Raw genomic sequence first — 15,342 nt, forward strand, 5'->3', positions numbered from 1 at the left:
TTCTTGGCTGGCCAATACTGCTAGAGGTCTGATCTTTTTTCCCGATTTAGAACCATAACTTAGACATGCCTCATGTGTTTCAAATTGGGAACAATGACAAAGACCTATGTGCCCATAGATCTCAACATATACACTCCAGTGATACTTCTTAATGACCACATTTTCCTGCCCCATCAAGACTTATACTCCTATTACAAGTGGGGACTATGTCATTGTAAATGACTTGTTGAGTTAATGGTTGTATCACAGTATTCGATATATCTAATTCTGTATTTTTTCCATTTTATATTCTGAATAAATACATTAAACATATTTCACTGTCTCCAGTATATTACATTTAAGTATTTTCACTTCATGCACTTTATCCCTTTCACACATGTTCAAATATCTGACCAGAGAACAAACACTAAATAGTCTAGGATGGGAGCTACTCTGTCATTGACGCTATTTTTAATTTTTTGATATTGTTGAAAATAGGCAAATTAACGCCAAAAAAGGCGTTTTTGGTAAAAAATCTTCTACTTAATAACCACTGGTCAGACAGCTTTGTTATTTGGTATACAGGTCCCTAGGGATAACCCAACTTAGATTTGTTCAAATTGTGATGAAATATGCAAATGTGTATTTTTAAGGAATTTTTTTGTCATTTTTGGTCAAAGTTTGACTTACATTGTATGTAATTCTTGTACTGTATAAACCTTATCAATTCACCCAGAAAAAAATAATTAATATGATTTTAAATAATTGAATTAATTAGGAAATCATCAAAGCCAAAATAATTTTAGTGTGGAATTATCAGAAAGTTCAACTTTTTTTGACAGTTCATAGTGAATTGAGGATTAAAACATGTAAAAGGCAACTTTCCTGAATCCCAACTTTGATATATTCTGAACCACCATTTATGTTATCTAAAAGAAATTGCTCATAATAGTTTGTCATGATAGGGTGGTCAAATAAATAGAGATAGAGAAAGTTCTAATTTCCATTTATGGAATATGGTTATGGCGGCCAGGTAGTGACGACTACAAAGAGCGGACATTGTGGCTTAGATCATCAGTTTCGCATCATTGAAGTACTCATCTTCTCTTCCTCATCAAAGAAACCGCTCAAATTCTGATGCATTGTCTGCAGGAACTTTATTACATTTATCCAAACTCTTGTGATTAGTGATTTAGCTAACCAACTCATCGTACCGAAACTACTATCCAACTTGTCCTTAATTTATGCAAGTCTTTGCTGTATTCAGTGAACACTCGATGAATGCAAAACATCTCTGACTGCCAGCATCTGTTATTTGAGCCACCTGTTGTGAGTAAGGCTGCCCTCCAACCAATCAAATTTGTTTGATCTCACCTCATCGTAGACAATGCATATACTACTTGTACTGTTACTCTTTGCTCCATCCATCTGTCATTCAATCATCGATCAAGGTGTACCAATAGCACCGATCAAAAAGCGAACTGGTCACTCCAACAACTTCCCTATAATCAAGTCCAATTACAGCCATAAGCGGATTCTCTACTACTCGAATTCACTCTCTTCATTTAACTACAAGTTTCTTGTCATCGCTGGGGACATTGAACCAAACCCTGGTCCGGATTGTCAACCACAACCATATGGAAATCACCTTTCTCCAGGACTTGAACTATGTTCAACTTGCAATGTTGAATTGCTAGATCTTTTGTCTACAATTGAATGTTTTGGATGTGGCGATCAACATCATTATTCTTGTGTAAACCTTGACATCCATATGTCTATTGACTTTTCTAGAGATGACGCTATTTGGTGCTGTGATAATTGTGCTCCTAGTCATCCACCTCATCGTCTGCCTGTCTTCGAACGGATTTGTAACCAAGACGTACCAACCGATAATTTTCTGCCTGATTGCTTACAAGCATCTGACACAAATCCATTCAACGAATTCCACAACAAAGGGCTGAAGATAGTTCATCTAAACATGTGTTCTATGAAAAATAAACTAGATGAATTAAGAAGTACTCTCTCCACGTCCCACCATCAAATTTCCATACTCGGCATAACTGAATCATGGCTTGACACTAAAATAACAGACAATATCTTAAAAATAAATGGCTTTAATCATATTAGACGTGATAGATCGGAGACGACCAGTGCAAAAATGAAAGGTGGTGGTATCCTCGCCTACATATCAGTTAACATAGCCCACCACCGTAGAACCGATCTGGAACGACCTGACATCGAGATAATTGCCATTGAAATTAACCAACCAAAATCGAAATCTGTCATGTTTTGTTCATCTATCGTCCTCCTGATGTTGATATCAGCTCCTGGCTTGTCTCTCTTTCTCATACACTGGATACAGTTCTCGTGGAAGACAAGGAAACCTTTGTCCTCGGCGACTTTAACATTGACTTGTCTATAAATGACAACAAGTCATTAATGTGGTCTCGTTTTATGTCTAACGATTATGGTTTTACCCAACTGGTAAATGAACCAACTAGAATTACTCCTACCATCAAGTCTATGATAGACCACATTTTTGTGTCTCACACTGAGAATATTACTCAGACCTTTGTACCAAAGTACAGTATCAGTGATCATTTTCCAATTTGTGTCACACGTAAATTAACGTTACAGCACAAAAAGAACGCACATGACACTATCACTTATCGCTGTATGAAACAATTTATCTTAGACGACTTTCTCTCAGACTTACAACAAGTCCCCTGGAACATCATTGAATGCTTTGATGACCCTGATGACGTCATTGAAATATGGACTCACTTATTCATGTCTGTTCTTGATAAACATGCTCCTATAAAACAGAAACGTGTACGTCACCTGCGTCGTCCTGATTGGTGGAACGAAGAGATATCAAGATTAATCAAACAACGTGATACAGCCAGAAGGACATCTCGCTTCTCAGACTATAGACATTTAAGAAATAGAGTCAAAAACCTCATCTTTAAATCCAAATCACAGTACTACAACAACCTCCTATCATCTCGTGACATAAATATATCTAAGTACTGGAAATCATTTCGCGAACTTGCTCCACCAAAATTGTCAAGTACGCCAACCAACTTAGATCAGGTACAAATACTTTTATCGATCATAAACAAATTTCAAATACATTCAATGAATACTTTATTAACATCATCAATAAGCTGTCTTCCAAATGTAACAGTAGCCCAGTCAATCTTGACAAACTGTCAGATTTCGTCAGTAACAAAAAGATTCCTCCTTCAATTTTCGATATTCCACCCATGTCTATTAATTTCATTCTCTCCCATCTCAATTGTCTAAATTGTAAGAAATCTCCCGGTTCAGACTTACTACCACCCAAATTCTTAAAGTTGGCAGCCAACACTATAGCACCTTCTCTCACGTATGCATTTAACTGCTGCATTGTTAAAGGTCAGTTTCCATCTTTATGGAAATTGGCTCGTGTTAGTCCAATCCATAAAAAAGGTCCAATAGACGAACCTGGTAACTACAGGCCAATAAGTGTACTTCCTGTACTTTCCAAACTCCTCGAGCGCCATGTTCACAATCACCTTGTAAATTTCATGGAAACACACAATCTCTTCTTTTCTAATCAATCTGGATTTCGTGCCAAACATTCTTGTGAAAGTACTCTTGTTGGTCTGGTCAACTCATGGACTAAAGAAATCGATTGTGGGAACATCGTTGGCTCAGCATTTTTAGACCTGAGCAAAGCGTTTGATCTCGTTGACCACACAATCTTGTTGTCCAAACTAAAAACCTACGGGTGTTCTGATCATACCCTGTCTTTTTTTTAAATCATACTTATTTACACGTAAACAATTTGTGCATTTTAATCGTACTAACTCAGATGTTATTGATGTCAGGGTCGGTGTGCCGCAAGGTTCCATACTGGGGCCATTACTCTTTATTATTTATGTTAACGATTTGCCCCTTCACCTTGAAAATTCATCCTGTACTTCCTTTGCAGACGACACAACACTTCATGTTTCACACAAGTCCTTAAACACCATTTCTACTTACCTGAATGCTGATCTAAAAATAGTTGAAAATTGGTGTCTTACTAACAAACTTTGTATCAATCCCAGTAAGACAAAATCAATGATTATCACATCTTCTCAGAAGAGACGGCACATTAACAATGAAAACTTCAACCTCACTTTGGCTGGTAAAACTATTGACCGCGTCTCATCAGAGAGGTTGCTAGGGGTCACTATTTCTAATAATCTGGACTGGTGTGAACACATTTCAACCATTGAAAGCAAAATCAATTCCAATTTGTTTCTTTTGGCACGCATCAAAAAATTTCTTCCTCTCCACTCACGCAAGCTATTTTTTATTGTTTCATCTCACCACACATCAATTACTGTTCTAATGTTTGGAGCTTTACTTCCAGTAGCAATATCTATGCATTGGAGCGTCTACAGAGACGTGCAATGAGACTTATTCTTGACATTGTTCCGCCTCTTTCCACTTTTCAAATGTATACTCAGCTTCATTGGCTGCCTTTAACTTGAAACTCCGTTGTAACCGTATGGCCCAAATTTACAGAGCAACTCACAATCTAACCCCCGACTACATAACCAGTTTGTTCAATAATTACATCCCTTCTAGATCACTTCGTTCTTCCAATCAGAATCTCCTTAAAGTTCCCAAGGCACGTACACTTCTCTATCAGAACACCTTGCCAGTTGCGGGTGTGGATGAATATAACAATCTCCCCAAATCAATAAGGGACTCTGAGTCACTGACTAGTTTTAAGAAATCTTGTAACAACTTTTTGTATAATACTTACTTGTCTGATGCCTTTTCGTAGTTTTTTTATATCTATTTGTTCTTGTGTGTTTTTGTGTTTTCATGTTTGTGCTGTAAAGTGTTTTATGACTTTTTTTTGTCTATTCGACCTCCACGAAAAGAGGTGTTTCACCTATGGAGTTATCGAGTTTAAATAAAGATTAATAATAATAATAATAATAATGGTTGACTTGGTAAGGAAAAATAAGATTACTTTTCGAGGAAAAAAATAGAGTGGTCAATTAAAAGAGTGGTCAAAGTGATAGGGTTTTTATGGTAAAGCTGGGCTGTAAGATTCCTCATGTGCTATTTATAGCAATTATGCAATCTGTGTAAACAGTGCAATGAAAGTGTAACATGATTCCTTATAATGCTTTTGATGACCTTGAACTTCTTAAGTTTCAAACATTTGTCTCTTCAGTGTGCTTTCTCTGAGTACGTACAGTCTCAACTTATTCAACAGAACTTACTTACAATGTTAATTTGAAAGTTAAAAATACTGATATTAAAAGATAACCAGCTCAAGATTCTTTATAACCTGACAGATATGCTGTTTTTTTATTACATAAATCTTGATTTAAGCAAGTCTTGTTTACTTTAATTAGAATGTAATTAACTCTCGTTTATTTGCTATTATAGACTAATATAGTCTGATGAAATATGCAAATCTGTATTTTTACAGAATTTTTTTCCATTTTTGGTCAGGCCATCCTGAAATGAGCTATCAAAGATATCCACCTTCTTCATCAATACATGTGTGACAAAAGGTTATTCTCTACATAACACAGCAGAGCTCTGTTAACTGTTGAGTCGCTTGTTTTTTCAAAACCGCTGGTCAGACAACTTTAATATTTGGTTTACATGTCCCTAGGATGACCTTAGTGAGATAATTTCATACAGTCAAGAAATACTTAATTACTTACTTTTGACATAACCTGGCTTGTTAGGTATCAATAGAAAGGTAATTAACCAGTCTTTAAAATGACATATTGTAATATGCAATGTCTTGTTTAGGTTTCATGAAATAGAACTAAAGCTTACCCCATACCCCAAGGTTCACACAGCAAATTACTGCAAATCTGAAACTCTACCAGTTTTTACAATTTATTAACTTTATATACCAAAGGCAATGCTTGTATGCAATCTATGAAACATGTGTTTTTGTTGAAAAAGTATGTTACAAATATGAAATTAACTTTTAACATGAACATAATATGATTTTGTAGCCTTTTGGATTATATTTGGAAGGATACCCAGGTATCAGGGCAAATTTGCCGAAACACATACATTTGCAATATATGGGTTCCCCCTCCAAAAATGATCCAAATGGCTACTAAATTGTATCATCTTCCCGTTAAAAGTTAATTTTATACTTATGACATACTTTAACATATAAATCAGATTTTAAACAAGAATTGCCTTTTGTATTATGTGCAGCAAAAAATGGTAGAATTTAAGATAAGCTGTAATTTGCGATTTAAACTTTTTGGGTATGGGGTAAAGTTTGACCATATTCCAGGACAACTATGAATGACATCGTATACTACAATATGTCATCTTAAAGAAGAATAAATTTTCCTACTAATGATATCTCACAAGCCAGGTTATGTCACAAAATAAGTCCAGCAGATGACTTACAAGAAGAGGAATTTAACAAAAAGGTGCCAGTTTGCGGTACTGCGATTTTGCATTTCCCTTCAAAATATGGCTGTTACAACTATACAGTCCAAATATTTTTTCTGTTAAAAGTCTATTTCACATTTCTGACATGACCCAGTACCATATACAACAGATTTGATACCGAAACAGAGCTATTTTTATCATGTCTAGCTAAAAATTCACGGAATTTGATCACGTTATCTATGACAGTACTTTCAATATAAACCTTGGGGTATGGGGTACGTTTTGGTCATATTCCATGAAAACTATACAAGATATTGCCTGTTACAATATGTCATTGTAAAGACTATTTAATTATCTTTTCAATGATATTAAACAAACCTGGTTATAATCAATAACAAGCTCATTAGACGACTTATAAGATGACAGATTTAACAAAAACGCATGCTAATCAGGAATACTGAGATTTTGCTGTACCCTTCAAAATACAGCTGTTACAGCTATAGAATCCCAATATTTTTTCTGTTAAAAGTTCTTTTCATATATCTGATATGGCCAAGTACAAAATAAAACAGATTTCATACAAAAAATTGCCTAATTTTTTATGTCTGCGTAAAAAAATTGCTTGAATTTGACATTAGCTATGACAGTAGTTTTCGATGTAAACTTTGGGGTATGGGGTAAGTTTTGGTCATATTTCATAAAACTCTGCACAAGATATTGCATGTTACAATATGTCTTTTTAAAGACTAGTATGATGAGTAAATAAATAATGATACTAATGATACCTAACAACTTACATTTTTTTCTATAAGAAGCTCAGCAGATGACTTAAAAGACGATAGATTCAACAAAAATGCACGCAAGTCAGGAATACTGAGATTTTGCTGTCCCCCTCAAAATCTGACTGTTACAACTACAGAATTCCAATCTTTTTTCTGTTAAAAGTCTATTTAATATTTTTGACATGACCCATTACCGAATGAAATAGATTTCATACAAATAAATGCCGGAATTTATTTGTCTAGGTAAAGAAAATGGTAGCATTTGATTTTAGCTATGACTGCAATTTTCAATGTAAATTTTGGGGTATGGGGTAAGTTTTGGTCATATTTCATGTAAACTATACAAAATATTGCATGTTACAATATGTCATTCTAAAGATTAGTAAATTATCTTTCTAATGATACCTAATAAGCCAGGTTATATTCAAAAACAAGCTCAGTAGATAACTTATGAGAAGACAATTTTAACAAAAATGCATGCAAATCTGCTACACTGTGATTTTGCGGTACCCTTCAAAATATGACTGTTACAGCTGTAGTAGATTCCTAATATTTTTTCTGTTAAAAGTCTATTTCATAATTCTGACATGTCTCTGTACCAAATAAAATAGATTTAATAGCAAAAACGGACAGATTTTACACGTCTAGGTAAAAAAATGGTAGAATTTGGTTTTAGCTATGACTGAAATTTTCAATGTAAACTTTGGGGTATGGGGTAAGTTTTGGTCATATATCATGAAAACTGTAGAAGATATTGCATGTTACAATATGTCATTCTAAAGATTAGTAAATTATCTTTCTAATGATACCTAATAAGCCAGGTTATATTCAAAAACAAGCTCAGCAGATAACTTATAGGAAGACAGTTTTAACAAAAATGCATGCAAATCTGCAACACTATTATTTTGCGGTACCCTTCAAAATATGACTGTTACAGCTGTAGATTCCCCATATTTTTTCTGTTAAAAGTCTATTTCATATTTCTGACATGTCCCTGTATCAAATAAAACAGATTTCAGACAAAGCATTGCATTTTAGTCCTTTGTGCCCTGTGGGCACAAAGTACTAATGTGATGACGCGGCCTCTGTTGTCGCATACAGTGGGCCGTATGCTGTGGACGCAGGTATCTCAGAAACGCTTCAGTAACTTTTTCTGAAATTTGGTCTAGTGCTCACTTAGGCATGTATCTCAAACAGTCTTTTTTGTTTTTTTGATTGAATCATTTTAAAGTCATGTTTTTAGCTTTTTTGTGAAAACCGCTATTTTCAATTTTTCCTCAAAACCACTGATGTGATTATTGTGATATTTGGCATGGGTGTTCGTATAGTTGAAATGCCGTCAGAAATGTTCAAAATTCGGTGATACATGCCTTGCATTATTTTTAAACAATATTTTTATCCATTTTTATTAGCTCCCATAGCCATATGTATATATGGCAATGGAAGCTATTCTTATAGGCTAGGGAAATGTCTGTATGTCTGTATGTCTGTATGTCTGTATGTCTGTGTGTCTGTATGTCTGTATGTCTGTATGTCTGTATGTCTGTCCGTCAACATCAAAAACTCCAAAACCGCTGTACATTTCATCTTGATATTTGGTGTGTACATGGATAATGGGCTGTAGATGAGATTTTGTTCAAATGAAGTTGTCATTGCCAAAAATATGCAAATTAAGTGAAAAAATGTAAAAACAGTCAAAATTGAAAAAACTCAATAACCACTGAGCAGATTACATGAAAAATTAGCATGTAAGTACTTTGGGCTGACATGAAATGATTGTGCACATCTTGGGTCAGTATCTTGGACTTGCTATTTTTCATGAATTTTTTTGTAATTTTCTCCCATTTTTGGTCAAAAAATCTCCTGCTCTGAAACCACAAGTCCGATTGATTTGAAACTTGGTATGGAAGTGCATAGGAGTGACCTTTCCCAAATTTGGGCAAATCGTGGTGAAATTTGCATATTTTTAGTTTACACGTCCATAGACTCCCATGTATAAGGCAGATCTCCATAGACTCCCATGTATAAGGCCACGAAAAATAAAAATTTAGTTTCTCATCGTATTCATATTGCAAAAAGGATGCAGTGACACAATTTTTAGTCCCCACGGATGAAGTCCAATTTTTTTGACAAAATGTCACGTGACCTTGGTGACCTTTGACCTCAAATCTACATATTTGTCCATAAATCAGTAACCACAAGTGCTACAGCCTTCATGTATGGTATGATGGGACACCTTATGACGCCACATATTGTACCTCATTAATTATGCACATATCTAATTTTGAGCGATCCAATAGAGCTAGAGGTCTGATTTTTGGTATATAGGGATAACTTAGCAAAACAATTTTTTTGACAAAATGTCACGTGACCTCGGTGACCTTTGACCTCGAATGTACATATTTGTCCATAACTCAGTAACCACAAGTGCTACAGCCTTCATGTATGGTATGATGGGACACCTTATGACGCCACATATTGTACCTCATTAATTATGTGCATATCTAATTTTGAGCGAGCCAATAGAGCTAGAGGTCTGATTTTTGGTATATAGGGATAACTTAGCAATACAATTTTTTTGACAAAATGTCACGTGACCTCGGTGACCTTTGACCTCAAATATACATATTTGTCCATAACTCAGTAACCACAAGTGCTACAGCCTTCATGTATGGTATGATGGGACACCTTATGACGCCACATATTGTACCTCATTAATTGTGCATATATCTAATTTTGAGCGAGCCAATAGAGCTAGAGGTCTGATTTTTGGTATATAGGGATAACTTAGCAAAACAATTTTTTTGACAAAATGTCACGTGACCTCGGTGACCTTTGACCTCAAATATACATATTTTTCCATAACTCGGTAACCACAAGTGCTACACCCTTCATGTTTGGTATGATTGGACACCTTATGACGCCACATACTGTACCTCAATGATTATGTGCATATCTCATTCTGAGCGAGCCAATAGAGCTGGATGTCTGATTTTGGTATATAGGGATAACTATAGGAGAGAAATTTTTTGACCAAATGTCATGTGACCTCTATGGCCTTTTACCTAAAATATATGTTTATGTCAATAAATAAGTAACCACAAGTGCTATGTCCTTTGTATTTAGTAGGATGGGAGACCTTATGACAACACACGCTTTACCTCATTAATTATGTACACATATAATTCTGGGCAAGCGAATAGAGCTAGAGATCTGATTTTTTGGCATATAGGGATTAATTAGCAATATAATTTTTTTTTTCAAAATGTCATGTGACCTCGATGACCTTTGACCTTGATTATACATATATATGCATATTTCAGTAACCACAAGTTCTATACCCTCCAATTTTGATAGGATATTAGACCTTAAGATGTCACATCTTGTACCTCATTTATAATGCGCATATGTATTTCTTGGCTGGCCAATACTGCTAGAGGTCTGATCTTTTTTCCCGATTTAGAACCATAACTTAGACATGCCTCATGTGTTTCAAATTGGGAACAACAACATAGACCTATGTGCCCATAGATCTCAACATATACACTCCAGTGATACTTCTTAATGACCACATTTTCCTGCCCCTCAAGACTAATACTCCTATTACAAGTGGGGACTATGTCATTGTAAATGACTTGTTGAGTTAATGGTTGTATCACAGTATTCGATATATCTAATTCTGTATTTTTTCCATTTTATATTCTGAATAATTACATTAAACATATTTCACTGTCTCCAGTACATTTCATTTAAGTATTTTCACTTCATGCACTTTATCCCCTTCACACATGTTCAAATATCTGACCAGAGAACAAACACTAAATAGTCCAGGATGGGAGCTACAGTGTCATTGACGCTATTTTTTTATATTTACTTGATTTTGACTCATTTTCGCTAAAGCTACCGTCTGCGCATGCGCACAACTGTAGAACAAAATCTGAGTTGAAGAATCGAAACGGACGCCATCTTGTTTCTCGGTCTGGGCATATTTTTTACGTTGTTAAACGTTTCGCTGTGTATTTCAATACGTTCTATAGTTATGAAGTTGACAGTGATGCACTTTTGCGGCTGTCATGTATTTTTTGGTACGAAATGCGCCTTTGATCGACTGAAGAATTATGGTCTCCGTAGGCGATAAACACCGGTACCGGCAGGCATATAAGTTCTGCTGAGGAAGTAATCCAATGGCCCGTATAGGTCAGGGGCTCACATAGGGGAGAACCACTTGATTTCTGGGGGGTATGGAGGATTTTGAGAAAAAAATTGTCACCAGGTGAAATAAAAGAAAAAAATTAAGCCTGTAATGGCTTGAGAAAAAAAAATTCTCATAACAGACAGAAATAAAAAAGGAATTGTCACAATGCACTTGAAATGAGCAAAATTTTGGAAACTTCATTCTCATGTATTCTTTGCTGGCATGCTGCCATAAGGCAGCGCAAATGTTTTTACCACAAGCAATTCTTATGTGTTTTTTTTCCCAGCACTTATGATATAAGCATTCACTACTTTACACCTCAGTGCACTCGATGTTTTCCTTCCCTTTTCTGACCCAAGAAATCATATTTCAGGATTTCTGTTGCAATATCTCAATGGTATAGGCAATATCTAGATGGGACTATTTGACTTCTGTAAATTGTGAAAATTTAAAACACAAGATAGGAGTCAATAAACTAGTGTTAAAACCAATACATTATTCTCTCAATATAAATATGTTACAAAGATTACAAGTTGACAATGAAAATTGAGGAACAACAAATATAATGAAGTACAATGTGTGAGCCTTGTTTCTCTGACCACAAAAGATAACATCTCCCCTGAGAACTTAAAAGGACTTGACTGTTTTAAAGAAAAGCAGGTATAGTACTGATCACAGTTGATTTGCCAAAAAAGTGTTCTATAATTTACAGTTGTATATATAATAGACTTTCCATTTTGTTTGTCATTTGTTGGAATGTAAAATGAATAAATAAAAACATCCTGTTATATGTGAAACACTGGCTTAAATTTGAAAAATTGCACTGCTACTCCATTTGAAAAAAAAAATTAATGCAGGTCTGACTGTAGAAATAAAAAAAAAATGCTGTCTCTCTAACAAAAAAAAGTTCCCATATCCAACTTCCTGCATACCCCCCGAAATCAAATGGGTCTCCCCTTAATATGCGCATGCGCATATAACAAGTTAGTGTTGTTTTTCAAGGACTTTGAAAAATCCAACCGACGCCATCTTGTTTCTCGATTAGAAGCGAATTTTGACGGTTTAATACAGTTTTTAGCGTGTATTTGATGATGTTTTGTAAATATGAAGTTCACAGTGATGGTACTTTTGTTGCTGTCATGTATTTTTTGGCACGAAACGCTCCTTCGATAGACTGAAGAATGACGGCCTCGGTACTCGGTACTCCCCAGTACTGGCGAATCCATGGCTTTAGCGAGGCAATCCCACCGGCGGCCCGTACTATAATAGCTGGGTGAGAGCGAGGGAATGCTCTGTCCTTCTACCTCCGGCCTCCATGTCATAACAAACTAGCTTCGTTTCCTTTTGACACAGCGATAACTTTTAGTTTTCTGTTGCTTATTTTGGGTAATTTCGACAGTTGTGCATTGATTTTGACATCATTTTTGACTTCGATCGCTAAAGTGTGTGCTTATGTTGACCGATTTACTAAGGAAGTACGCGCACTTCAGAATCACGGCATAATCCGACATGGTAATTTGGCATGATCATCAGATCATACATTATCCGAGATTGCACTTTAGCAAGGTCACGATAACTATGTTGTTTGTTTCACTGTCGTTTAATAGTAATACCTATATTTCCACTAAAAGACCATTAGAATTTCCTCCTGGCTACTTTGAAATCATGCACTAGCATGCATTTTGTTGTCAACATCACTATGCTTGAATGTACAGTAGACTCTCATACTATGAATATATCGACTGTCACTGCATGGGTGCAAGTCACTCCATATCATATCAAAAATTGCTACGTTTGAGCTGCCAGAAGCCTGAATTTACAGTTTACGAGAAAGTTATCTTAAAATGCAAGCTATGTTGTATAACTATCGTGGATTGCATAATATTTAGTACCTATCACCGTGTCAGAAAATCAGAAGGACACAACCAGTCAGACCAACTGTGGTCAGGATGATACTGTCCAATTTTAATATTTGTCTCTCGGCACACACCAGATACTCATGACTGTAAAACAACATTTCCATGTAATTGTATATTCAGTTTTTATATTTAGTTTGCTTTTCACCATATTGTATGTCCTTCCCTGCACTACATTATTCAAAATTAAATATTGTTTTTGGCCTATACATACTTGAGGGGTAAGCTTATTTAGTCTCATACACTAAAGATGCACTGTTGACCTACAGAGTCAAAACTTTTTATCATTGTATTGTAGATAGGTGTACACTCCAAATACTAAGTACAAGTGTGGTGAGTGTAACAAGCAAATGTTTTTTAGTCAATGGCCCAAATTTATTTTCTATTTGATGGACAATAAATACATGTGTAATCAATGCCAACAATCCAGTTTAAGTAATTTGGTTTAGATTAGCCATTGTCCATTATATTACAATAGTTTGTGGCTAAATTTTCTCCCCTTCTGTATTATATAAGTTCACCGTTTCCTGTTTTAGATATTGTTGATCCTATTGAGTCCCATTGCTCTTATTCTTAATTCAGTTTCACACATATCAAGGTTGTTGATACTTAGAATCCACACTTGAACTTATGCTGAGCAGTAACCAACCAGTTCAAATAACTTTCATATATGTCCAAACAATTTGACTTTTTGCCAAATTTCACATTTATGGCAATTAATAAACAGTAAGGAGGTACAAAGGACGTCGGTGCCCCCGGGCCCCATGTTTTAGTATGCCTAGCTAAAAAATTGGTAGAATTTGAGATTTTCTGTAATTTGTAATGTTAAATTTTGGGGTAAGGGGTAAGTTTTGGTTATATTTGACAAAAACTGTAGAAGATATTGCATAATGCAATATGTCATCTTAAAGAGGAATAAATTCCCTTTCTAACAATACCAAACAAGTGAGGTTATGTTAAAAAATGAGCTCAGCACATGACTTACAAGAAGACAGATTTGACGAAAATGCATTTGGCTTGGAAAATCGTGATTTCGCGGTACCCTTCAAAACATGACCATAACAGCTATTGCGTCCCTATATTTTTTCTGTTAAAATTCCATTTCATTTTCTAGGGATCCCAAGGGTTCTGAAAAATACAGGTTTGTTATCCTGGTGGGGGGGGGGGGGGTGCAGGTAGACCCCCTCTAGCCCACGGACTAATGTCTTTTACCATCATTACTTGAATCACAATCATATAGTGGTTCTACCGGTATGCTGCAAGAAGCACTTTGCCCTTTGCATTTTTATTAAGTTCACTGTGTGCTACCTGCATTTTACATTGTCATAATTTATAATTGATATATATATGCATTCTTGTCACTGCTGCAATGCAAATTGTCCAAATTTGGATAATAAGGATTGGTTTACCAGTCTTATATATTCATTCATTCCTTTCCCTCAGTCTGTCCTGGGAGGGCAGAATTGTTGTCATTGGCTTTGCATCTGGCACCATTCCAAAGATCCCTGCCAACTTACTGCTATTGAAGAATGCAGCAGCCACTGGAGTGTGGTGGGGAGAGCATAAGACAAAGAACCCTGGTGCCTTCAGAAGATCAGTTGATCACTGTGTTGATCACCTACTGACTGGACAGCTACAACCTTACATCTCAAAAACATTCCCACTAAGCAAGGTAAAGTACCAATATTAAGAATTTGAGTTTCCCAGTGTTGATTGCACTGTGTAGCTTGTGGTAACTGGACATTTCTATTTAAGTCTTCAAAACATTTGATACCTTTGGGTACCATTCCATAACTTAGGATATCTGAAACTGGAAGTAAGTTCAAAAAGTCACAACAAAGAGTCTCTTTGTAATTTGAGTTTATTGGCACATGTGAAATATTGGGGACTGATATTAAAATGGTTTTAAGTTCATTAATTTAAGAAGTGTGAAATTGCGAAATGTTGACAAGAATGAGAATCTTGTCTCCATTTTCTGGTTATACTTAATGGGCTTTATCAGTCTGGGATTGTGACATCATGGAGACAAAAGACTCACCTGGAGATA

The 15,342-nt window shown here is 35.5% G+C and overlaps 1 protein-coding gene across 1 annotated transcript in view; it reads left to right on the forward strand.

Moving 5' to 3' along the window:
* LOC139135980 (quinone oxidoreductase-like protein 2 homolog) overlaps positions 1 to 15,342 on the forward strand; it is a 51,704-nt gene that overhangs the window by 34,189 nt on the left and 2,173 nt on the right. The window contains exon 9 of the mRNA XM_070703790.1: positions 14,739 to 14,967. Within this exon, the coding sequence (XP_070559891.1) occupies positions 14,739 to 14,967 (229 nt within the window). The remainder of the gene's footprint in view (positions 1 to 14,738; positions 14,968 to 15,342) is intronic.

This window comes from Ptychodera flava, chromosome 6 (assembly GCF_041260155.1).
Source record: "Ptychodera flava strain L36383 chromosome 6, AS_Pfla_20210202, whole genome shotgun sequence".
Lineage (NCBI taxonomy): Eukaryota > Metazoa > Hemichordata > Enteropneusta > Ptychoderidae > Ptychodera > Ptychodera flava.